Source organism: Amphibalanus amphitrite, unplaced genomic scaffold (assembly GCF_019059575.1).
Source record: "Amphibalanus amphitrite isolate SeventyFive unplaced genomic scaffold, NRLGWU_Aamphi_draft 000077F_arrow, whole genome shotgun sequence".
Lineage (NCBI taxonomy): Eukaryota > Metazoa > Arthropoda > Thecostraca > Balanomorpha > Balanidae > Amphibalanus > Amphibalanus amphitrite.
The window spans coordinates 57,342-83,080 of NW_024881573.1; the positions used below are offsets into that span (position 1 = coordinate 57,342).

The 25,739-nt window shown below is 49.5% G+C and overlaps 2 protein-coding genes across 3 annotated transcripts in view; both read right to left on the minus strand.

Annotated features, from left to right (window-relative positions):
• LOC122379407 (fibulin-2-like) overlaps nucleotides 1–25,739 on the minus strand; it is a 222,546-nt gene that overhangs the window by 56,806 nt on the left and 140,001 nt on the right. For both annotated transcript variants that reach the window (XM_043361616.1, XM_043361617.1), the window contains exons 9-11: nucleotides 12,544–12,681; nucleotides 9,899–10,051; nucleotides 8,398–8,535 (exon numbers count right to left, since the gene is read on the minus strand). In XM_043361616.1, the coding sequence (XP_043217551.1) occupies nucleotides 8,398–8,535; nucleotides 9,899–10,051; nucleotides 12,544–12,681 (429 nt within the window). The remainder of the gene's footprint in view (nucleotides 1–8,397; nucleotides 8,536–9,898; nucleotides 10,052–12,543; nucleotides 12,682–25,739) is intronic.
• On the minus strand, nucleotides 16,899–20,979 carry LOC122379408 (uncharacterized protein K02A2.6-like). The gene is made up of 2 exons (XM_043361618.1): nucleotides 20,820–20,979; nucleotides 16,899–20,403 (listed from the first exon to the last, which is right to left on the minus strand). Exon 2 carries the CDS (start codon nucleotides 19,791–19,793, stop codon nucleotides 17,379–17,381), a length of 2,415 nt encoding a protein of 804 aa, XP_043217553.1. The 5' UTR covers nucleotides 19,794–20,403; nucleotides 20,820–20,979; the 3' UTR covers nucleotides 16,899–17,378.

A 25,739-nucleotide genomic window follows, 5' to 3' on the forward strand; every position in this document is an offset into this window, starting at 1 on the left:
GCTTTGATTTCAGCTAACTGTCCCAGCCTTTCCTCGAACATTTCTTTGTGATCGGCTAGAATTTGTTCCAGCGACCGCTTGGCAGCCCCCTTCTCAGACACTTGATTGACTCTCTTTTCCGTGCTGATCAGTCCCAGAAGTTCTGCCGTGATTCCACTGAGAAGCGAGACCTGGCCGTGAGCTGCTATCAGCCAACAACTCTGCACCTCCCGGCCGTTTGCTGTGGTGGTTGCTAGGAATTCGCCGTTCAGTTTCAGTGGAATTTTCGATCCATATGGCAGAAGTCTCCGGCTTGTCTTCGTAGGATGGATACCAACCAGATTTTGGAAATCCTTCCTGGCTATGATGTCCGCCGATGCTCCAGTGTCGATCAATACTTTCACAGTCTGGCCGTTCAACTGCACGTCCGTCAGTTGGCTCTTCTTTCTGTCTTCATTGGACGTAAACGCGAAGTCACCAGGTACGTCTTCACTGGTTGCATGGACTCTTTTGGTGAGGCTTGGTTCGTCCATTTGACGACTTTTGCACATTTTTGCAAAGTGGTTTTTGCCGCCACATTTGTTACAGGTTTTACCCTTAGTCGCCCAGCACTCGTTTGCTTTGTGTGATCTTCTACCGCATCTGTAGCAGGGGCCATGGTTTTGTCTGCTTCTGTCTCCACCGAGGCCGGGCGGCGCCTTCTTCTTTTCGTGAACTCTGTTTGCGAATCCAGTTTCCTTCTGTGGCTCCTGTTCTGGGTTTGGCTCGCTCTCTTTTGTTAAGGTCATTTCTTGCAGTTTTCTGGCCTGAGCTCTGACTTGAATGAACGACTCCCACATCTTTATCGCCTCATCTGCCGTCAAATGTTGTGCCTCTAACATTCTGACTTGCAGCGGTGGGTGTGGGCATCTTGAGATGAGCATATCCCGAATAAGCTCATTTTTCTGTTCACGGGAGAAGTCGCATTTTTCTGCTTGTCTTTTCAGACGTCCGACAAAGTCTCGAATGCCTTCTTCTTTGTCCGTCATTGTCATGTTGTGAAAAATGTTTCTTTCATACAACGTACGAACTTGAGGCTTGAGAATGTGACGCAGTCTCATCTTGGTGTGCTCGTACACATCCGACTGAGTTGGATTAGCTTCAGTCTCCGTTGCGTCCTTCAGTTTCTGTTGGATATCTGTCCCGAGAAGGTGAAGCAGAAGCGCTCGTTTGCGATTCACTTCCTCAATGCCCAAGGCACATAGATAGACTTCGAATCCATCCAGCCATATGTCGAAGTCCTCACCTTCTACGAATTTCTCCGGTGTGCTCAAACTCAACGCCATGATGTGGCCTTCACCGGGTCCACAACTAAGAGATGCGATTACGTTACCTTTATATCAAGTCAAATAACCGTGGCCTGTTCCGGGTCCACAGTCATGCAAAGTGCAATAAGTACGCAATATCGCGATTCCAACGACAAAACTAGCAGATCATGTGGCCTGTTCCGGGTCCACAGCTCCATAAAATATGAGTGAACTTCGTTACTTCACTTTTCTGCCGCTGCGGTTTACATAACATTGCATCTTACGTTACTTTATTTGCAATCATCCTTGTCGCCATTATGTTATAACTTAAGAGTTCGTTTATATATCTATGAAAAGGTAAACTGTATTCAATGGCTTCACATTTTTTTTAGCACACACCCCACCCCGTGTTGTCCGAACATATCACGTAAATAATTTATCTCGTTCTCAGAACGTCGGGTAAATACACAGGTACCTCCAGTGAGGTCAGTGACCTCGCAGTCTGACATAACACTGTATCAGGGCATAACAACTACAGTCCTTCCAGGGGCACCGCAGGCCTGTGAGGGGCACCAGCGGCCTAGCAGGGGCACCAGTCAACACAGGCCTGCCAGGGGCACCACAGACCTGCCAGGGGCACCAGAGGCCTGCCAGGAGCACCACCGACCTCGCAGGGGTAACTTGGGCCTGTCAGGGGCACCACGGGCCTGTCGAGAGGCACTTCAGGCTTTTCAGGGGCACCATAGTCCTCTCCGGGCGCAGGGGTAGCAGGGGCACCAGAGGCCTGCCAGGGCCACCACAGGCCTAGCAAGGGCACCACGGGCCTGTCATGGGCACCTCAGGCCTGTCAGGGCCCAGGGACACCACAGTCCTTCCAGGGGCACCAGAGGCTTAGCAAGGGCACCACAGGCCTGCCAGGGGCACTACAGGCCTAGCAAGGGCACCACTGGTCTATCAGGGGCACCACGAGCCTGTCATAGCCAGGCATCTCAGGCTTGTCAAGGCCAAGGGGCACCATAGGTCTGTGAGGGGCACCAGCGACCTAGCAGGGGCACCAGTCAACACAGGTCTGCCAGTGGCGCCACAGACCTGCCAGGGGCACCACAGACCTGCCAGGGGCACCACCGGCCTCGCAGGGGCGCCTCAGGCCTGTCAGGGGCACCACGTGCCTGCCGGGGACACTTCAGGCTTGTCAGGGGCGTTACAGTCCTGTCAGGGCCCAGGGGCACCAGGCCCGTGGTGTCCCTGCTAGGCCTGTGGTGCCCCTGGCGGTCCTGTGGTGCCCCTGTCAGGACTGTGATACCCCTGATAGGCCGGTGGTGCCCCTGGCAGGTCTTTGGGCCCCCGGGCCTCAAGGGGGGACCATGACCCATGTGACCCCCCCCCCCTTGGATCCGCCACTGACTACTTTTGATACATCTCAGTGACCGTCGTGGCACGTGCCACGTGAAAAGTCAAGGGTGTTCAAGCAGTTTTGCAAAAGTAATGATTTTGAGAGGCCCATATCTCAGCAGCGGCTTGAGCGATTGTCTTGCGGTAATTTTTATAGGGTAGCTGCATCCCTTCTACCAAAGGTCGGACACTCTTGATCTATGTGAGTGACCCCCACTGCACGTGCAAAATACCACAATATTGGTGTCAAATTTGTTCCCATTTTAATAACTCGGTAATTACTGGGGCGATTTCGCTGAAACTTGGCATACAGGTAGGCACCCACCAGGCAATGCATTCCCATGTGTTGCGGTTAAGGTGCTACTGCACGTGCGCACGTGCAGGGGGCGCTTCCAAATCTCGAGAACGGCTGGGCCGATTGCGCTCAAATTTGGTACACGGTTGGAGACCGGTTAGTAGGGTGCCGTGCAAAAGTCAGTTTGGACCCCGTTTGCACGTGCGCACGTGCAGAATGCCGCTTCCAGATCTCAGGAACGGTTGGGCCGTTTGCGTTCAAATTTGGTACACCGCTAGCGACCGGTTTGAAGGGTGCTTTGCGCAAGCCCGTTGGAAGTACCTTCTCGCCCTTCCGCACGTGCAGGGCTCACTATCTCGCTCGCTCGTTCTTCGCCCAAAAGGCGTTTTACTGGTATCTGATATCCGTATGTGAAGCGGTCTTTTGGCAAACAAATCCGGCAGGCGGCTATTTTTCTGTTAATAAAACTGGCCTGAGATGACACAACATACATATAGGCACCAAACTACTAGCTCGGATTTTCAGGAGTATTCAAGTTTTGAAAATTATCCCACTAAAATCCGAAAAAGCATATCTCGAACAATGCAGACCTATGAATATTTGTTCTTCAAGAAATATACAGATAAAATATAAATCAATATCTATGACAAGCTCAGTCAGATGAACTACTACAAATAGTTTAAGCCTTAGGCCGGTATCCCACTACGACCGTTCAACATCGTAAATTGCAAGAACGGGAGCAAACGGAGGAGATCGTTGATCTAGAGACTTTTCTAAAAAAGTTGAACACTTCCCTAGATCTGGTATACGGGGCAAGATGGGAAAACATCGTGAGACATCGGCAAACGGCTTGGACAAAGCCAGTTGAGAGGAACGATGATGAAGGAGGGATCGGCACAATAAGCTATTGCAAAAAAAAAATGCTCAGAATGTAGGCAGATGCAGAATGTAGGCGTGATAAAAAACTTTTGGTCACAATGTGCAATAGCTATTCACGGGAGGGTACTGAAAGCTTGGTGACGATCGGCGCAGTGGTTCTCGAGATATATCGAAAAAAACTAAAGGGCCAAGTTAGGCTAAAGGGCCAACTTTTTTGGCCAAGTTATAGCGAAAAAAACGGTTCAAAATTGATGACGTCAAATTTTCAAGCTCAATTTTTAGCAATTCTAGACCTCGTAGTGCAAAACAAAGACCACCATTAGACTCCCCGTGACGAGCTGCATCGAATCAACACCCATTTTATGTAAAATATCAACTTTGAAATTTGACCTTTTTTACCTGACCTTGACCTGACCTCCACCAGAAAGTGACCTAAACCGTACCTGATGGTCTTATAACCAACACCATTGAGCTTGAAATGAAGAACTGGCCATAAAACATACATCGCACAACCTTAGTAAAGTTGGGTTCATGTGGTGACCCTTGGTGACCTTTGGTGACCTGACCTGTGATCTGACCTGGTGTGACCAGTGACCTCTAATAGCAACATATGTACTAGACAACTGACGCCCTATCGCTGATTTTCGACAAAATGCGCTTTACACGGTGTTATAGCGCTTTCCCTAAAAGCCCCGTGAACGGTGAAACATATTATATTTGACCTGACCTGTGACGTCATCGGTGACCCCGAGGTCAATGAAATTTGGTATCCCTCAACAAAGTTGACAGGGCTATCGAATGCCGTTTGAATTTTCCGGATCCGTCCAGTAGTTTTGGAGATACGGGGGAGGGCAAAAAAGTGCCCCCCCCCCCCACCGCGCGGAAGGTGGCCGGGAGGCCCACCGCCTGCCGGGTTAAAACTGATAATCATCGGCTTCCTCTCGTCACGGGCAACACGCTAGTTTTTTTTTTCGCGGAGCTCTAGCTCGATCAGGGGTGAAACGGCAAGGGGTCCAACGGACCGCCCACCCCCTTATACGTTCGGGCCGTTACGTTTGGCCTTATACGCCGCTACGTTTCATGCTCAGTGACATCAGAACTTTTCTTAATTAAATATTGCAAAGGTATTCATTTGAAACTACGAGTATACCAAGTTTTATGTTCACTTATCAGGTTTCGGAGATACCACACAAAACGTAAAGGGGGGGGGGGGGCAAATCAATGCCCCTTCCCCTCAGCGGCTCGTGGGTTAAACGCAATTTTTGGTACTTATCAGACATCGCACACAAAAACAAAAGGCATCATTGTGTTCCAGAGCTTCTATTGAATCCGATAGACATCTTTTCAGGGTTTGGTGTTTGTTTAATTTTTCAAATAAACAAACATAAACAAACTGTTCACGAACAAATGTGTTCGCCAACAAGTGACGTCATCGGTCAAATTTTGGTAAACAAACGACGAACAGTTCGCGAACGTTCATGAACTGTTCGCGAACACGGTAAAGAGGGGGTAGATGCAAGACCCCCTCCTTAGCCATTTCGCTCCTAATTGAGATAGAACCTTGCGGAAAAAGCCAGCGTTTGCGTTTTTACGAACCAAAGCGATTGGTATCCGATTTCAAGGTCTTGCACCAACCGGTGACCCCTGAGGTCAGATCAAGTGTCATAAAGTAGGGGTTTGGTTTTTGGTAAATAACTTCGCCACAAATGTGGGTAGAGCCGCGATTGTGGCACCATCGTGCTCGTCGTGGCCAGGCGCGTCGAATGATATACTTTTTGTTTGGATTAGGTCTTTTTAGGATGCTGACCTAGGTCAAGGTCAGGCCAAAGTCACTCGGGTCACAAAGCTGCATGGGGGATGTCATGCTGCATATCATTCGATGTGGCAGTTCTTTCTAAGTCAAGTGATGGCTCAACCGACTCGCTAGCTCATAAGCGTAGGAACCATGGGTGCAGTGGGTGCAGCTGCACCCACAATAATTCTCCAGTGGGTGCAGACAATGTAGTTATTCTGCACCCACAATAATCTGAACCAAAAACCCCTTTTCTCATCAACACTACTTCCCATGCAGCACGGCAACTTTAGGATATGCTGCCCACTATCCATCTTTCGAAGCATGTGCTACTTTGATGGTCTTCAAAACTTACATTTGTGCTGAAAAAGGAAATGGAGCATCACCGAGCATGTGATTGAACACATACCGATGACAAACTGTCAAAATTTTTAGCCCGATATCTTCGAAAATGGCTAAGTTGGCCGCTTTTACTTTTTGCGGTAGCCAATATTGACAATATTATAACCCTCGCATGTGTGCGGCGTTTTCCAGCTTCTAATGTGTAGGGGAGGGGGGTCGCTTGGACCCCCGTGCCGTTCAGCCCCTGATCGAGCTAGAGCTTCGCGGAAAAAACGAGGGTGTTGCCCGTGACGAGAGGAAGCCGATGATACCAATTTTAAGGTCCTGGGTCATTAGGTGACCTTCCAGGTCAGGTCAATGTTCCAAATGTCGGGAAAATCGGGACCTACTAGAACTTCGTAAAATGAAGCTGTTATCGGGTTTTTCGGCCTCGGGGTGTTGATCACGAATATCATGTTAGTTTTGATCACAGATGATGTCTACATGCCAGGTCGGGTCAGGTCAGGTCAGGTCAACCATTAGGCGTCCTACCGGCTATCCATAGTAGGTGTCAACTACCACTGACGGCGTCGTAGCATGTTACGAAGTATACAGTAGCGGTGGAGCACCTTCAATTAACCTTCCAGGCGGTGGGGGGGGGGCATTTTTTTGCCCCCCCCCCCCCTTAGTTTTTTCAATATATCTCGAGAACCGCTGCGCCGATCGTCACCAAACTTTCAGTACCCTCCCGAGAGCAGCTAGCGCACATGGTGACCAAATTTTTTTTCCAAAGGCTATGATAGGTTGGCCGCTAATGACGTCAGAGTGACGTCATTTTTGCCATTTTCGACCCCAAAAAAAGGTTTCGCGGGAAGAGCTGTCAGGCCTACAGCTTTAGAGATACAGAAAAATGTTTCAGACATAAAAGGTGTGAAATCAGAAGGGCTACAAAGCTGCTATTTCGGTTTTTCGAATTTTTTTTTGATTTTGACCCCCAAAAATGAAAAAAATAGATTTTTTGAATATAAAAGCCAAAAAAATCCAAAAAGTTTTTTGAATTTCGAAAAAAAACGGAATATATGTGATAGTCCCTACCGCATTCTATCTACATACCAAATTTGAGATCGATATCTCTTTTTTGGCCAAGTTATAGCGAAAAAACTGTTCAAAATTGATGACGTCAAATTTTCAAACTCAATTTTTAGCAATTCTAGACCTCGTAGCGCCAAACAAAGACCACCTTTAGACTCCCCGTGACGAGCTGCATCGAATCGATACCTATTTTATGCAAAAATATCAACTTTGAAATTTGACCTTTTTTGACCTGACCTTGACCTGACCTCCACCAGAAAGTGACCTAAACTGTACCTGATGGTCTTATAACCAACACCATTGAGTTGGAAATGAAAAACTGGCCATAAAACATGCATCGCATAATAACCTTAGTAAAGTTGGGCTCATGTGGTGACCCTTGGTGACCTTTGGTGACCTGACCTGTGACCTGACCTGGTATGACCAGTGACCTCTAATAGCAATATATGTACTAGACAACTGACGCCTTATCGCTGATTTCCGACAAAATGCGTTTTACTCGGTGTTATAGCGCTTTCCCTAGAAGCCCCGTGAACGGTGAAACATTTTATCTTTGACCTGACCTGTGACGTCATCGGTGACCCCGAGGTCAATCAAATTTGGTTTCCCTCGACTAATTTGGCAGGGCTATCGAACGCCGTTTGAATTTTCCGGATCCGTCTAGTAGTTTCGGAGATACGGGGGGGGCAAAACATGCCCCCCCCCACCGCGCGGAAGGTGGCTGGTAGGCCCACCACCTGCCGGGTTAAGGGGGGGGGCACTGCCAACTTTTGGCTCCATTCTTTCCATGCAACGCCCATAGGGCCAATGTTGAAATACCAAAATCAAAGGGGGGCACGGTGCCCCGGTGCCCTCCCCGTTCCGCCGCCTATGACTTTATAAAACTACTTCGTAAATGTTCAAATGGATGCTAAATTCGAAATCAGCCCGAAAACTACGCTAGAAACATGTAAAACTCGAAAAAGTGAACCGAGGTCATCAAAGGTCAATGATCTGACCTGACCTTCAGGTGACCTTCACACCCACCGTAATGCATGGGACGAACATCATTTCACATGTTTGGACTTGGACGTCTACAATCACAAAAAGACTGGAAACGCGCGGATAATGTGAGCTGACATACGCCAATTAATCGCGATTCCGGCCGAACATGGCCTCGAGAATCAGGTCACAGGTCAAAGATCTTTTGGGTCAGGGCTGGGTTACCAGTCTAATGTCCCGCGCTGAGAGTGGCTGGGTTACCAGTCTAATGTCCCGCGCTGAGTGGCTGGGTTACCAGTCTAATGTCCCGCGCTGAGAGTGGCTGGGCAGGGCTGTTGGTCGGGTGGCGGCCCGGCCCGGCCCGGCGCGGCGCGGCTCACCTGTGCACGCCCTGCTGGTGGCGCTGAACACGAAGCCCGGCTGACACTGTGCGTCACACTCGTAGCCACCGAGCGTGTTTGTGCAGCGCTCCGTCTCCGGCTGGCAGCCGTCTATCTTCTCCTCACACTCGTCCACGTCTGTGACGCCGTGGGGGTCGGGTCAGGGGGAGAGCAGCGGGAAGCGTCCTTCGCCCGCCGACAGTAGGTGACTATACATAGTCTGTTCCATAGCAAGCTTGCGGTCGGAGTTCCTCGGTTCAAAAATTTGCGTCTTTGAATGTAAGAGCTGTATGTACAGTCAGTCTTAAAAGTACCGCGCAAAGTACCGGTGGATCCATCAAGCCTGACCGAGGAAGGGCCTGCTCTAATTTTAGTCACCGAACCAATTGACCTGGGGAATGGACGAGGATTTCAATTGCTTCGGTGGCTCAAATTTAGCAGTTCTTCCACGGTCGGTCTTGATGGATCCCCCGCACTGTTGCGTGGTGCTTTTAAAACTGACTGTACAGAAATCATGCACTTCTTTCAGCAGAGCACTTCGGCCGCAAGCTTGACATGGAACAGAGTCAAGGAGATAGCCAAAACGTTTGTTGGTTGATTGCGAGTTGAACCATATAAAGTTTTTACCATAGAAAAGCAATAGTTTTAATAGAGTTATAAGCCGCCAAACATAGGGTTGCAGCGTGACCTCCAGGAACTGCCCGAGGCTATATCTCGGAAACCGTTGTTCGAAGAAAAAAATCCTTGCCACAGCTGGGTTCCCCGCCCATCACAACCCATTAGACCAATTTTAAGCAAAAAATAAAATATGAGGGTGTAAATTTTATTTTATTTTGGTCGATCTATCGTGGAATGCCCCAGTTCTTAAGCGCACGGTGGGATTATAGCTGAATGAACAAGGGGCAAATAATTTCCGGACACCCTGTAGATGAATACATTTAAATACAATATTCAGGGGCGTCGTTTTGTATAGGCCTGGTAGGGCCCGAGCCCTACCAATGTTTATATGGGCCCTATCAATGTTCCGTGAGCCCTACCAATCTTTTGTCAGATATCACTTGATGAAAAGGGCAGTTATGAACCGTTCGGTCCCTGATCGAGGTAGAGCTTCGCGGAAAAAAACGAGCTTGTCCTCTGACACAAATGCCTCTATAAATGCATGTTTTGTGCATTGGTTCGGTAGTACCAAGATTTCCAAGATGTTTTGTGTTTTAGTTTTGATTGTCAAATTCAGTTTTCAAATTTCAAATTCAAAGCGGAAATATAAGTGGCCGAAATCCGATGAGAAAGGCAAATTTGGGGGTACCCTGCCTTTGTAAGCACGTCATAAATGGCCGTCCACCGTTTTTGAGCCCTACCAATCATTTTCATAACACGACACCCCTGACAATATTTAATTAACTAAGAATAAACCTCGACATAAAAAGATACAGGATTCTTCACGGCTCACTCGTGGGAGGGATGCTAATACTCGCCAGTGCCTCCGCCGTGCAGAGCTCACCTAGGCAGCTGGCGGCGGACGTGTCGTACTTGAAGCCGGCCGGACAGTCGCGGGGCCCGCGGCGCGCCTGGCACGTGAAGCCGCCCTGCGTGTTCAGACAGAACTCGCGCTCCGGCTGGCAGCTGGACGTGCCCTCCAGACACTCGTCGATGTCTGAAACGACCGGCATGTCTCACGTTGCGCTACCGCCGCGCAGCCAGCAGTGCGCAGTCGGCAGTCGGCACACTTGTCAGCAGTCAGCAGTCAGCAGCCGGCAGGTAGTCAGCAGTCAGCAACCAGCAGTCAACACAATGGTCAGCAGTCAGCAGCCAGCACACCTGTCAGCAGTCATGGCAAGTGCAGACAATTTGAAAACCGATACCAAACCAAAACTGTGGAGAAATACCGAGCTTAAAATATTATATGAATACTGTATGGGGTAGTAAAAATGATTGCCCGATGAGACGTCACTGTAGCCCGAGAGTAAAACCGAAACATGCTTTATTACCACTTACCAGAGGCATAGCCGAGGGCAATAATGCTTGTTGAGGTCTTCGCCCGAGGGCTACAGTGATGTCACAGAGGGCAATAATTTTTTTCTCACTACCCCTACCCCATATAGTATTCATTTTAATACACGGCCCATCTCAACTCGCTCTCGTATATCAAACCGCGAGTAGGAAGAAAAAATCCTTCCACAAGAATTTGGAATTTGGAATTTGGATGGACGGAGCTCAACGTGATGATCGCGAGACCCTAGACCGACGGCGCTACCGTCTTCTGGCCGCATCGTTGCCGCGCTGCACAGCGCCAGCACCTGAGACTGACAGAGTCGGAGGAGAAGGAGAAGGAGGCCCTCCAGTTGCAGATACGGAAAGAGAAGGTGTCCAACGTGACGTTGACAGGACGCTGGGCCAGCGAAGCCGCCGACGTCTGTCGGCTGCATCGTTACCGCGCTGCTTAGCGTCAACACCCCAGCCTGGCCGAGTCGGAGGAGTAGGAGAAGGAGGCCCTCCAGCTGCAGACACTGAAGGAGAAGGAGCTCAACTTGGCGATGACGGGAAGCTGGGCCAGGGGAGCTGCCGACGTCTGTCGGCTGCATCGTTACCGCGCTACTTAGCGTCAACACCAGCCCAGCCGAGTCGGAGGAGTAGGAGAAGGAGGCCCTCCAGCTACAGACACTGAAGGAGAAGGAGCTCAACTTGGTGATGACGGGAAGCTGGGCCAGGGGAGCTGCCGACGTCTGTCGGCTGCATCGTTACCGCGCTACTTAGCGTCAACACCCCAGCCCGGCCGAGTCGAAGGAGTAGGAGAAGGAGGCCCTCCAGCTGCAGACACTGAAGGAGAAGGAGCTCAACTTGGCGATGACGGGAAGCTGGGCCAGGGGAGCTGCCGACGTCTACCCGCTGCATCATTACCGCGCTGCTTGGCGTCAGCACCCAACCTGACAGAATCGGAGGAGAAGGAGAAGGAGGCCATCCAGCTACAGATACGGAAGGAGAAGGAGCTCAACTTGACGGTGACAGGACGCTGGGCGAGTGAAGCCGCCGACGTCAGTCCGCTGCACCTATACCGCGCTGCTTAACGTCAGCATCCAGCCTACTCGAGTCGGAGGAGTAGGAGAAGGAGCTCAACTTGATGACGGGAAGCTGGGCCGGCGGGGCCGCCGACGTCGGTGCGCTGCGTCGCTGCCGCGCTGCTTGGCGCCTGCGCCTCAGCCTGGCCGACTTGGAAGATGAGGAGTCTCTGTAACCACAGAGTCTGATACTGAAATAGGCGTCTATCATGTTCAAGACGAGGCCCGCGGCCGTGCGTTCCGCCGCTGTCCAGTTCCCAAACTAAGTCTTTGTTCCTTGACGCCAGTGCTGTTCATGTGTTGTTGAGATCAGCGCCATCTGCGGCCGTCGGTGGCGCCATCTGTGGCTAATGCTATGCTACGTGTACTGAAATGGACAGTGAATAGGCTGTGAATATGTCTCTGTTCATACATTTCTTTAGTGTTGGCGCTACCGGTGGCATTCCTATATCTAATCATCTAACAGTGTATCCCGTAACATGACTAACTATCATATCCTTCCTACCACCTCCACCGATAGCGCCATCCATATGCCTATTCTCGTTCGTTATACCGAACCAGGCACCATGGCTGTTGCCCCAGACTGAAGCGTTTAAATGCACTTCATGTGTACTCGTTAAATAATAAACCGCCGGTGGACTCCGGTGAAAGGAAAGGATCTCCATGATAAATGAATGACAGCAGCAAGTTATTCAAGAAGAGCCTGGCATGGTACAACCACAGGTCCACAACCAAAGTGACCACCTTTATCGAACTATTGGTTCAAAACTCGGCAACATTTTACGTACCCGGATAAGGCTAAACGCATCAGATCTGAACGAGCATAGAAACAAGTTAGGAAAAACGGAAACTTCCAAATGTCAGTGCGGAGCTACAGCGGAGAGCACTGAGCATTGCATTTTACTAGGTCGTTCAATAAGTAAGGTAAAATCACATGTATTTCAGTCCACCCTTAGAAAGACACAAAACCAGCATCATACGTTGTGTTGTGTGCCCGCTTACCGACACAAGTCTGCAGTGCTGGCCGGCGTTATGTACCCGCTTACCGACACAAGTCTGCAGTGCTGGCCGGCGTTGTGTACCCGCTTACCGACACAAGTCTGCACGCCGGGGCTGAAGACGAAGCCGGAAGGACAGGTCATCCGGCGTGGAACGCACTGGAAGCTGCCGATCGAGTTCTCGCAGGCCATGTCTCCGCACGAGCCAGGGTCCCGACACTCGTCCACATCTGACCGCAGGGGCACGCGCAGGTCTGACAGAGGCGGTTCTGGGGAGCGCCGTCACAGGCCACATGCCGCCACACCACAGAGGGGGACACACGATTTTCCAGCAATAGTTCGAAATCAAGAAACTTTTTACCAGCCTCCCACAGCTGATGAGGGAGAAACACTTTTTGGGGCTATGACAAAGGGCTAGGCCTCCCACATGCCGAATAGGTTGTTAAAACATGCAGCACTGTGTAGTACCTACAGGGTGGAAAGAAAAAGGTACCATATTTTATTTGTGAATAACTTCAACACCACATAACATACACGGCTCTGCATGACTTCATTTTAAACACAAAACCTGGGATATTTTACTGATACCATTTTCATATATGTTTGACCCAGGTGCCCGATTACAGCACGTGTTCGAAAACAGCTCTGTTTTTCGCCAGGCAGACGCTGATACGTTTTTCCACTTCACGAACGGCTTAATAGTTTGTCTTTGCTGAGATCTTTCGTATACCTTGCTTGACTGCTTGTTTGATATGCTTCAGCAGGTTTTGAGGGACATTCCGGTACACTTTTCCTTCCAGGCAACCCGCGCAAGAAAAAGTGGGTGCTCTAGCCTATTCAGTGACCTTCCTAATCGATTTTGAAGGGTTACGCTCAATAGTAGCCTTGACTCTCAACGTCCTCTGTATTGCCTTTTGATTTTCGTCGACAATGGGGTTGGGAACTCGATTTTTGAAGAATGTATAGAAATGATCAGACTATTTTTGCAGAATTTATGGTGCATACAGTTTCCTCATAAAAGCATTATGCTGAGAGAAATGGGGGAAGACAGATAGAAAACATATTTTTTAAAGTTCTTGAAAAAGACGCTCTTGATGCTGTTACGTCACATGTCACCTTCTGCGGTTGACAAATAATGGCGCATCTGGCGCACCACCGATTACATGTTATTTCTATATGTGAAAGAGGTTGTTTGTTTCACTCTGCCATTCGCGCTGTTTTTAGCTTTAAATTATGCTAAAGCATTCACGAATGAAAGGTTCAGTGTCAAAAATTGATGCGTCTGCCGTGTACTGTTCCCATTTAACATTGAGCGCGTGGTAAACATTTTGTGAACCTCGAATTTTCTAATGAAAAACATGATGAATCGGAAGATGCTGAAGGGCAAAAGCCTTTCCAATACGCATTTGGCCTAATTTTCAATCAAAATTTTAACATTTCTCTAATTTTATTAATAATTGCTTTGTTCTTTTTCATAAAAATAAATTAAGGCGCTGAGAACCGAGGTAATTTCTATCTACCGTGCCTTAACTTACCAGCAGCAGCAACCTATCTACGCCCTACGGTGGCAAGGGAGACTGTGAAAGAAGCGTAAGATGGATTCTAAACAATTATTTTGTGATATACTGAAGGGCAAAGTGCAGAGAAAAGCGTACAAGTCCTGTTTTGTGCCAGGCTGTTGCAGTAGCACTTATGAAACTCCGAAAACGATCTTCGTTTATGTCCCGAACAACATCACCCTGAGGAGATGATCGTCTGCAATAGCAAGAAGAGCTGATGCAAGTACTTTGAAATCCACTATCAAGTCGGAGATATTGTAATGATCACTGTGAGGTGAGATATTTTGTGCAAGGGCTGGAAATCACCCTCGCCATCTGCTCTAGAGCTAATCGGTGTGGGGCGGCGTGTGGGGCGCCGCTTAGCCTATGGGGGTGCACTTCTAGTGGATGGGGGACGGGGGTGCACCTGCACCCCTTTCATATGGAAAGTTGCTTTCCTTATTATAGCTCCCCGTATTGCACATGATCAGGGAACGGCCAGCAGACGAAGGAACTATTTCTGGATGACAGGCGAATAGCCGCTCACGCAAGGAGCGGAGCTCGGCCCCGTCCAAAGTGGCCAACAAAGCAGACAGAGGCAGCATCACATCTTCCATCAAAGAACTGGTTTCTGGCTTGGAAGATGAGCTCCATCTTTGCATCTGAGTCGGTGCTGTCAGGAATCAGCTGGTCTAATGGAGTGAGACGACTAGCCATCGTATCAGAGCTGCCTGGTCCTCGTAGCATTTGCACCGATTCTTCTCGATCGGACTCTGAATTCTGTCCCTCCTGCGTATTACTTGAGGCATTGCTATGTAGCTAGGTCTTTGGCAGTTTCGTTATCCATGCTTTGCAAACAGTGCCATAACAACGCAGTTAACCCGGCCGGGCCCGGGGGGTAATCCCAACCACCGCAGCCCGGGGGGGGCGTTTTTCGCCCCCCCTGTCTAACTCCGTAAATAAGGGAGCTACGGAAACAAAAGCGATACCAAACGAAAGGTCCTTACGAGACGATTCTAAAGCACCTAAAATTTTTGACCTCAGGTCAATTTTCAAGGTCAGAGGTCAAGGTCAAAGGCAAAAACCGGCACATGTGTAGTGATCTCAAAGTAAGCCTTCTAGAAGACGGCAGGCGGCATCAAACCGGCAAAATTGGGTGTCAAACGAAAGAAGAGAATCTGAGGATTCTGAAAATGTGCTCAAAGTGAAAGGTCAAGGTCAAGGTCACGCTCAAAATTGACCTCAAACTTGGCACTTTTTCGCACATCTTGCGTGCTAACTTCCAAGATGTTTTGAAATGTTTTGAGGCTTATCAGTTCCCTATTTGTGGTTCATCTTACGATACAAGGCTGCTCAAAGGTCAAGGTCACTGAAGAGTATCCCTGCTAGAGGCTATTTCACTAATTCAAGTTAGTAATAATAAATAAGACAATTTTGCCATCCGGAAGCTCTAAATGAAGGCTTAGAGGAAAATAGATGCCAGATTCGTGATCAGCGGGTACAAATCCATCATAAACGACCTTTCATGTGTCAAGGTCAACCAGAGGTCATTCGAGGTCACATGAGGTCAACATAAAACTTGACCTTTTCCGAACAAAATATATATCATTCGACGCGGCTTGACAAGGCGAATGCGATGGTACCACTGCCGTAGCTCTAGGACCATTTTTGTCGAAGTTATTTGCGAAAAACTAAAACCACATTTCGGGGTCGTTGACCTGACCTCTGACCTCAGGTCACCAAAACTATTTTTCTATTTTTTTCTAGGTCAAACGCTACACAACCGTGCTCGTAATTTGTCTTTATCTCTAAAACTCTATTTTTAGCAGCTTTTTGAAATTTGCGTCTGTGACGCCGAAGTTTGCCGTGCAGGGGTCTAGAAAAATGGACCTTGTGACGTCATCAAGGGGGCTAGGTCCAAATTTTTTACTTCAGAAGATGTCAAATTGATGAGAGAAAAGGTACTGAAAGTTTCGCTTTCCTATCCCTAAGCGTTCGGGAGCTATCGCAAATATTCGCCAGGGGGGGCGAAAAACGCCCCCCCCCCCCGGGCCCGCGAGGGTTAAGTAATCACCAAGCTTCTTTGCAAGTTCCAATACAGTTGAATCGCACGCGATATGAGTGCAAAAATCAAGAGAAGTGCCAACTTGTTCCCGTAAAATATTTTGAATATTGACCTAGAAAATGAGTAATTTCCAGATAAAATAACAGCGAAATCAGTTTTCGCTTGCCAATAAAACTCACAGATATTGAAGCTCCACTATTAAAGGAACATTTTAGTATATGTCATTCTTGATAAAACTTCTTAGCCACGCAATACCAGCGCAAAATAAAGAGACACTGAATAAACGACCAATCACTCCTTACCATAGGGAAATACATAGAAAATGTATGCCTCAACTGCGCCAAATATACAGACAGCTATATACCTACATGTGACGTCATGATTAGCCCGACCAATCAGAAGCAAGTTGTTTTCAGTCACAATTAATCAGTTTTTGAGCTAACTAGGCATTTTTTTAACAAATTGATTTTAAATTAAATCATTAAAAATTCTGAGCTTTCTTATTTTACCAAAACATACAGAGCATGCAGATAGGTCCCAACCCTATTGTGACCCTGGCTCTGGTTTAGAGCTGAGCCTTCCTTCCAAAAAGCCTTACACAGTAGAAGAATTGTTTTTCGCGTGGGCGTGTACCTTCACTGAAAGTAAACTCGATAGCGACGCTGCTTCTCCACTATAGACTTCACAGACAAGTAGACATCTACAAACTTCAACTTTTGGCCCCATTACACTCAAAAGTTTTTCCAGCATAATCCCCCATGGCTCCTCTTTCGAATAACATTTAAATTCGCTCGCTTAATCAGAATTTGCATCCGTCAGAAGCAAAACAAATGTGGTATCTTTTTATCTTTCCACCCGGTATATTGCATAGGCATAAACATTATACATATAAACTTTTTGGCGGGTTCTTGCATGCTTTATTGACATGGGAAATGTGTCAACGAACTATAGGAACATCCAGGGTATCCGGAAAGTACCGGCGCGCCTTTCAACATTTCTGAACACAAATGCTTTTGGTTAAAGGCACCCTCCCACCTTCCAAAAAGTTTATGAATTGGCATGAAAGTGATGTCGCTCGGTTCAGTAAGAGCGAAAACGAATATCTACCAAATTTCATCGAAAAGTATTCACCGATTTTCAAGATATTAGACTTTTACTTTTGTTTACTTTTTTAGGATCTCCGCGGTTCCTAGGGACTTTATTTGAAAGAGCGGCACTTGTTGCGCGCAAAGCTGCATATACCACCGCGTGCTGCCAAACGTTCTAGTAAAACTGTACGGGCGTAACCACCTAAGCGGACACTGCGGAAAGTCCGCACCATTTTTTACGGGCGCCTTCGTGCCCGTCCTCTCCGTCCTCTTTTCAGTACCTGCTGCGGACGGCGCACCACCCGTGGGGCGAAGGCACGATAGTGTGCCGGAACTGCGGATCTGAGGGAATGACCAAACAGGACCTGAGCGGGTGAGCGCCCGTCTGCCCTCGGCGTATTGCGCAGTTCTAGTAGTCCTTTTGCGAACTCATCCGAGTCCGTGTTCCCGTTCTGAGTGGTCTTGAGAATGAGTCTCTTTGCCGACTTGACCGCTGCTTCGGCGTGCCCGTTGGACTGTGGATAGTACGGCGTCGACATCCGGTGATCGATCTGCCATCTCTTCATGAAGTCTCTGGTGATCTTTGCACTGAACTGGGGCCCCCCATCCGTGCGCAACACGTTCGGCACTCCAGTCGAAGCGAATATCTTTCGAAGCGTCGTCACTAGATCACGGGCTGTGGCATCACGTGAGAATGTAGCAATGACCGGCCAGCCGGACAGGCGGTCGACATACACCAAAAATGGCTTGCCAGCCGCGGTGAAGAAGTCAGCTGAGACGCTCTCGAACACGCGTTTTGGTGCCGGGTCATCCATCAGAGGTTCTTTCCTCTGGCTGGGGAGATTCTCGCGGCATGGACGGCATGTTCTCACGGTGTTCTCGATGTCATTGTTCAGACTAGGCCAGAAGACTGACTGGCGACCGCGCCGTTTTGTCTTGTCGATGCCTTGATGGCTGGCATGTAGCTTTGCCAGGACGTCTCGACGCAGTGAAGCAGGGATGACCAGCCTCGCGCCCATGAGCAGTACATCTCCGTCTACAGATAGCTGATCACGGTAGGGCCAGTACGGACGGAGCTCAGTCGGTAGGTCCGTCTTCTCGGAGGGAAATCCCTCTTCTACTGCCGCCCGCAGGCTGACATATTCATCATCCAAACTCCCTGCATCTCTGATTCTTGTCAACATCAGATCTGGTGACCTCTCTTGCGACCGCGTCGGACCGTGCTCGTCAGTGACGTGCGCTACCGCGCCGACGACGACGGCTCTGACGTAGCTGTTGAGGTCCTTTTCTGCCTCTGCATCGTCTGTAGACGGCTCGTCGACTGGAGCACGAGACAGTGCGTCCGGTACGCAGTGTTTGCTACCACTCCTCAACGAGGCTGTGAAGCTGTAGGCCATCAGCGCGTGCCTGAGGCGCTGGAACCTCGGGTTTTCGATGTCCGCCAGCAGCTTGTTGTTCAGGATTGGGATCAGTGGGCGATGATCCAACACGGCTTCGAATGTGAGGCCAGCCAGATATGTTCTGCACTTACGCACGCTCCACACGAGCGCCAGCATCTCAAGTTCGATGACGCTGTAACGGCTCTCTGTGTCCGTTAGAAATCTTGGCCCGCACTGCACGAGCCGCCACCGATCTCCGTGTTCCTGCATCAGCGCGAATCCCAGTCCATGCAGGCGGGATGCGTCGGTCTGAAGTACAGTGGGGAGTGCCGGATCGAAGAACGCGAGTATCGGCGGTGACGTCAGCGCCTTTTTGACGTCATTGAACGCATTCTGGTGAACTTCAGTCCAGGTCCAGACGTTACTCGGCTTTAGGAGGTCGCGCAGTGGTGCGGCTGCTCTCGCGATGTCAGCCGAGAATTCACCCAGTTGATTTACCAGCCCGAGGAAGCTTCTCAAGTCTGTGAGTGTGGCTGGAGCGGGGAACTCAGCTATCGCTCGTATTTTCCTTTCGTCGGGTTTGAACCCGTGCTCTCCGACGGTGTAGCCGCAGTATTCGACCTCTGCTTGGGCGAACGCCATCTTATCAACGTTCAGCGTGATTCCGTGCTCCTCGCATCTCCTGAGCACGTCTTGAACTTGCTTCAGATGACTGCTGTAGTCCTCCGAGTAGATGAGAATATCGTCCACGATCTTGCAGGTATTTTGCAGCCCTGCCAGTGCTTGATCGCCTCGCTGGTTGTATTCATCGCCCGAAGACGACAGACCCATGACTGCGCGCGTGAACATGTACCGGCCCCACGGTGTAATGAAGCACGTCAGGTGCTGATCGTCTTCATGGAGCGGAATCTGGAAATATCCACTTTTTGCGTCCAGCTTCGTGAAGTACTTGGCCCCTGTTCCGATGGCTGACACCACATCGTGAGGCGTCTTCATAGGGTAAGCCGGACGGCGGACGTGCTCATTGAGTCGTGTCAGGTCGACGCACAGTCTCACTTTTTGCGTTCCGTCGGATGTAGTTTTGACCACAGGCGTCATGGGGTGGCACCACTCGGTGGGCTCGCTGACCGGCACGATGATGCCCTGACGTGCGAGATCATCCAGCTGATTCTTGATGTCGTCGCGCCAGGCGTACGGTATGGCTCTAGCCGCAGTTGTCGCGACCGGCTTCACGTCCTCTTTCAACTGGATTCGCATTGGTGGTCCGGCCATCTTTCGCAAAGTTCCGTCTTCGAACACGCTATTGAATGCTTCTTTTAGACTTTCCGCGTGACTGTTGCGCTCATGTTCCGTAGGAGCGCGCTCTAGAACCCAGGTAGGGAGTGTATTTCCTCCGCCCGACCGGGTCAGCACCGTAGACACCGCAGTTTCATCTTTCTGATTCTGAAGTTCTGAAGTTAGCGAGCGTGAGCGCCGCCGGCTGGTGTCACGGCGGGCTCCGCGGGCTGACTGTGTCTGTCCACTTGCCGCGTACTCAGTTGACTTGATCTGGCGTGGGAAGTCCGGGGGAAGTATCCCCAGTCCGATGCATTCAGTCCACGAAAGCAGTGCTCCATCGAATCTGTTTAAGACCACGACTTCGGTAGTGACTTGCCTATCTCCGAGATGCAGCTCACATGAGAATGTTCCAGCTGAATCTAGCTGTCCTCCTCCAGCCGCATATAGTTTTTCGTTCAGCGGTGTTAGGCGAGTTACATCCACACTGATGCTCTTGGCTTCTCGCTCGCCGATGACGCTGACTTCAGCCCCAGTGTCCGGAGTCCATCGGAGAGTGCCGCCCCCGTCGGCGACTTTCACGCCGACAGTAATCTGCGGTGTTTTCCTGTATGTTTGATGCAGTCTTGCAATGCAATCCAGCCATCCAAGAAACTTTGCGCGAGACGTTTTCTTGGATGGTTTTCTTGGATAGCTTGATTTCACCGAGGGCTTCTGTTTTAAAGAAAATTTGTAAGCTTTGCTGAACTGTTAAGTGATTAGAACTGCCAGTATTTCAGTATTTAACGTGTAGTTAATGTTACTGTATTTTTTTATGCATATTTCGGCCTTTTTTAAGCAAATAACGAACGATATTAAGAAACATACAGGAAATAATATCTAGGACTCTACCGCGACGAAATATTTCTATCTCGAGCTTTCAAAGAATTTCATGCACTCGGCCAAGGCCTCGTGCATGAAATCCTTTGAAAACTCTCGATAGAAATATTTCGTTTTCGCGGTATCGTCCAAGAATGTATATTCAGCAGCGCCGCCGGGCTGCGTGTCACGTCAGCTATGGTAACGTGCTGCACGTTACGCTTCTGAGACTCCGATTCTGGTTTACGACTGAGAGATCGTCTGCGAGTACGGCCGTTTGACTGCGTCTTTACCGTTTCTCCACTGCGCGACGCTCTACGACACACAGCAGTGTAATGCCCCACTCGCTCACAATTTTCGCACTTGGCTTTTTGTGCAGGGCACTTGGATAGGCTCTCATGCCATGATCCGCCACAGTAGCTACAGGCTCTGACAGACTCTTTGCTCTTGTGGCAATTGTGAGCTTGTCTGACGGTCTGGATTTCTGTGCGGTGAGACATGAGCGCTAGGGAATCATGCGCAGCATTCTCTCGGGCGCGACAGATGTCCAAGGTCTTTTGCAGGCTCAAATCTTTCTCGCTCAGAAGGAGGCGAATTGTTTCCTCGTCTCCCAGCCCTGTTAGGATTCGATCCCGGAACCTGTCTTCCGTGCAACTGTCGCAAAAGTCGCAGAACTGAGCGATCTCCTTCAGAGACATGAAGAAATCGTCGAATCGCTCACCTGGCTCCTGTCGACGCAGATAGAAATCCCGGCGATCTAGGATGACGTTTCTCTGACGCCGAAGATGAGCCTCCATTTCGTTGATGAGCTTCGAGATTGTGTCACCTTCTCCGGTTCCCGTGGCTGTGCCGTTATTTAGGCCGAACTTTACTATTCTGAGCCATTCATCGTCTAGTAAAGTGTAGAACACTGCTTTTTGCTCTTCGTAAGGCAGTTTTTCTATGCCAGTGAGCTTAGCATATCCCTCGCCCTGGCAGGGTCGATGCGACCCCCCCCCCCCCTAAGGTTTTTCGAAGATAGCGTAAAAACGGCGGCGCGCAGCGCCGCCAAATTTGGCACAGCCTATGGGGCAACCTTTTTACACATGACCTCAAAAATTTCAGGTCCGGGTGACCTTGGGCCAGGTCACCAGGTCAGAAAAACCGGTACAAGGTCAAATTTCAATTTTCTTTTTGCACCTGTCCAACTCACAGTTTTCGACTGATTTCCTTCAAACTTTCAGGATGTGCTAAGTTCACCGAGTTGTATAACATATAGTTCTGGTTTTTTGAGGTCACTGACCTGAGGTCAGTTAGAGGTCATTACGTCGTAATGTTAAGCCTATGGGAAAATACTAAATTCGGAAAATACTGAAGATATCCGCTTCGTTCTATCACTTTTGTGCTTTGAAACCACAGTACTTAACAGCAGGTCACTTGGTGCTTCTTTGTTTGGTGTACTTATCCATGGGTCAGGTCAAATGAGGTCAACTGAGGTCAAATGACGTTTTTGTCTGATAATGACGCTAGAGCTTAAAAAATGATATCATTGTGTTCCTAGTGATCAGCCGAATCGAATGATGTGCGATATGATGCAATTTGGTTAACTTGAACTTAATTTATTAATTTAAGTTTACTTAAAATTTAAGATAAACTTTAAGTACACTTAAGCAGGCTAAAAAGTATATCATTCGACGCGCCTTGACGTGCTGAGTTCACTGGTGCTTTTCTTTTTGCGCTATCTTAATTAGATCAAAAGTTATAAGCGAAAAAACTTTTGACCTGTTTTTTGCGAAGTTTTTACATTTATACCCCCCAAAACCCCCCTAAATATTGACCTAGAGCAACCAAATTTGCACAGTGGCGAGAACTCCAGGGGGCCCACCTACCTACCAAATTTGGTGTTTCTAGGTGCCATAGGAGCCAATCGCGAGGGGGGGGGGGTCGCATCGACCCCCCCCCCCCCTGCCAGGCCGTGTTATGAAAAATGCCCTGCCAGGGCGAGGAATATCCTTCATATTTTTCATTCCATGTTGCGAAGTCTCGAAGGTTAGCTGTACCGCAGAGTCTAGGGACGGGTATGGTGCCTGGAGCTACGCTGTATTTTCGGCCATCGGTGTCGGCCGGTCTCGTTCGAGTCGTCTCCGATGTATCACCGCTTGTTGCTTGAGCTGTGTCGCTGCTGGTGCGAGCGTCTTTTTCTAGAAGCTGGGCTATCATAGCAGCGAGTCTCTCTTCTCTCTGCTGTGCGGCAGCTGCTTGCTGTTGCAGAAGTTCTGCCATCTTTGAAGCAATATCTTCCTGTCCCGATCCTGTCGGCTGCGCCATGTTTGGTTATCGGTCGTTATCTCGGAACGGGGAAGATAAGGCTAGAAACAGATATTATATATCATCGTGATATATCAAGCAGAGACAAAACATACCGAATGAGAACGCTACGTTAGGTTATCGGTTAAAGCTCAAGTTAAAGTTGACCGAGCCGCTCGAATGTATCTTTAGCTTTTTTCTTCTAGAATTTATCACAGCGCGTGATGAAGTTTCTCGCGGCTTATCCTCGCGGGCCCGGGGGGGCGTTTTTCGCCCCCCCCCCCCTGGCGAATATTTGCGATAGCTCCCGAACGCTTAGGGATAGGAAGGCGAAACTTTCAGTACCTTTTCTCCCATCAATTTGACATCTTCTGAAGTAAAAAATTTGGACCAAGCCCCCTTGATGACGTCACAAGGTCCATTTTGCTAGACCCCTGCACGGCAAACTTCGGCGTCACAGACGCAAACTTCAAATAGCTGCTAAAAATAGAGTTTTAGAGATAAAGACAAATTACGAGCACGGTTGTGTAGCGTTTGACCTAGAGAGAAATAGAAAAATAGTTTTGGTGACCTGAGGTCAGAGGTCAGGTCAACGACCCCGAAATGTGGTTTTAGTTTTTCGCAAATAACTTCGACAAAAATGGTCCTAGAGCTACGGCAGTGGTACCATCGCATTCGCCTTGTCAAGCCGCGTCGAATGATATATATTTTGTTCGGAAAAGGTCAAATTTTATGTTGACCTCATGTGACCTCGAATGACCTCTGGTTGACCTTGACACATGAAAGGTCGTTTATGATGGATTTGTACCCGCTGATCACGAATCTGGCATCTATTTTCCTCTAAGCCTTCATTTAGAGCTTCCGGATTGCAAAATTGTCTTATTTATTATTACTAACTTGAATCAGTGAAATAGCCTCTAGCAGGGATACTCTTCTGTGACCTTGACCTTTGAGAAGCCTTGTATCGTGAGATGAACCACAAATAGGGAACTGATAAGCCTCAAAACATTTCAAAACATCTTGGAAGTTAGCACGCAAGATATGCGAAAAAGTGCCAAGTTTGAGGTCAATTTTGAGCGTGACCTTGACCTTGACCTTTCACTTTGAGCACATTTTCAGAATCCTCAGATTCTCTTCTTTTGTTCGACAGCCAATTTTGCCAGTTTGATGCAGCCTGCCGTCCTCTAGAAGGCTTACTTTGAGATCACTACACATGTGGCGGTTTTTGCCTTTGACCTTGACCTCTGACCTTGAAAATTGACCTGAGGTCAAAAATTTTAAGTGCATTAGAATCGTCTCAAAAGACCTTTCGTTTGGTATCGCTTTTGTTTCCGTAGCTCCCTTATTTACGGAGTTAGACAGGGGGGCGAAAAACGCCCCCCCCCCCGGGCTGCGGTGGTTGGGATTACCCCCCGGGCCCGGCCGGGTTAAGCCGCCTCTTCGGGTGCACTATATAACATTTCCTATCAGCTGAACTTGACCTGCGTACCGATTTTCTGCAAAACCCACAAACTCGCAGATCACGCACGTAATTTCCTGGACTTTCCATAGTGTCGCTCGGCCTTTATTGTTTTGCGTCGCTGGCCGCACGGCCGGCCGGCTGGGGGTCCACCGGCCGGCCGACCACTGCACTGAGCGGTCATCGCCCGAGGCCGCCGACCAGTCACGTGACCAGGCGCGGTCGGTCGGACGGGGTGCGCCGAGCTGCGACCGGCAGAACTGTTGGGACCGCCGCGCCGCGCCGGTCGGACGGCCCGGGTGCGCGGCCGGCTCACTTGATTAGGGATTTGCTCAATATTGGTTACTCGTCTTGCCCCTTGATTTGCTCTCGTTAATCTCATTCTCTCTTGCAATATGTATATCTGGGTCCAGGTTCACTTCTTTCATCCTTCGCAATAAACAAACGCTACATTTTGGTGGCAGCGGTGGGATTATCGCGAAGGAAGAAAGAAGTTAACCTGGACCCAGATATATTGTAAGAGAGAATGAGATAAACGAAAGCAAATCAAGGGGCAAGACGAGTAACCAATATCGAACAAATCCCTAATCAAGTGAGCCGGCCGCGCACCCCGTCCGACCGGCGCCGCGGTCCCAACAGTTCTGCCGGTCGCAGCTCGGCGCACCCCGTCCGCCCGCCCGCGGACCGCTTGTGCGAGAGCTTGAAAGTCGCTCACAAGTTTGCACTTCAGACCTCAGACACGCGGCACCAGGTCCCTCGATGTCGATGACCACCGAATCGGGACTACGGGGCACCACGCCAGCGCTGCGTGCCGGACGGACGGCATACCGTCCAAACGCCTCCGCCAGATTACCACCTCCGTCGCTCTTACGCACAGCAGACCTGCGAGCGAGGCTGGATATCGCCGGCAGTGACACCGGTGTTGTGATCACTAGTTGCCACAGGAAGTGTAGGTTTGAGGCGATTGTGGTGTACCACCAGGTTCTTGCGTGTCCCCTCTAGGCGAACCCTGTAGTTGACCTCTCCGAGTTTGGCCTTGATGACAGCTCGCTTCCATGGCCTGATAATTTATAATACTGTCCCTTTGGAACTACGCTGCGGTACAGAAGGACAGTATCACCAGGAACGAACGTGAATTCGTTGGACGTCTGGTCATACAATGTTTTGTTTCGACGGTGCCGCGTGTCTGAGGTCTGAAGTGCAAACTTGTGAGCGACTTTCAAGCTCTCGCACAAGCGGTCCACATACTGCGCGACAGTGCGGTTTCGGCACGCTTGCGGCGCCGCAAAACTGACAGCAGGCAGCCGCGGCTCGCGGTCGAACTTCAGAAAATACGGCGA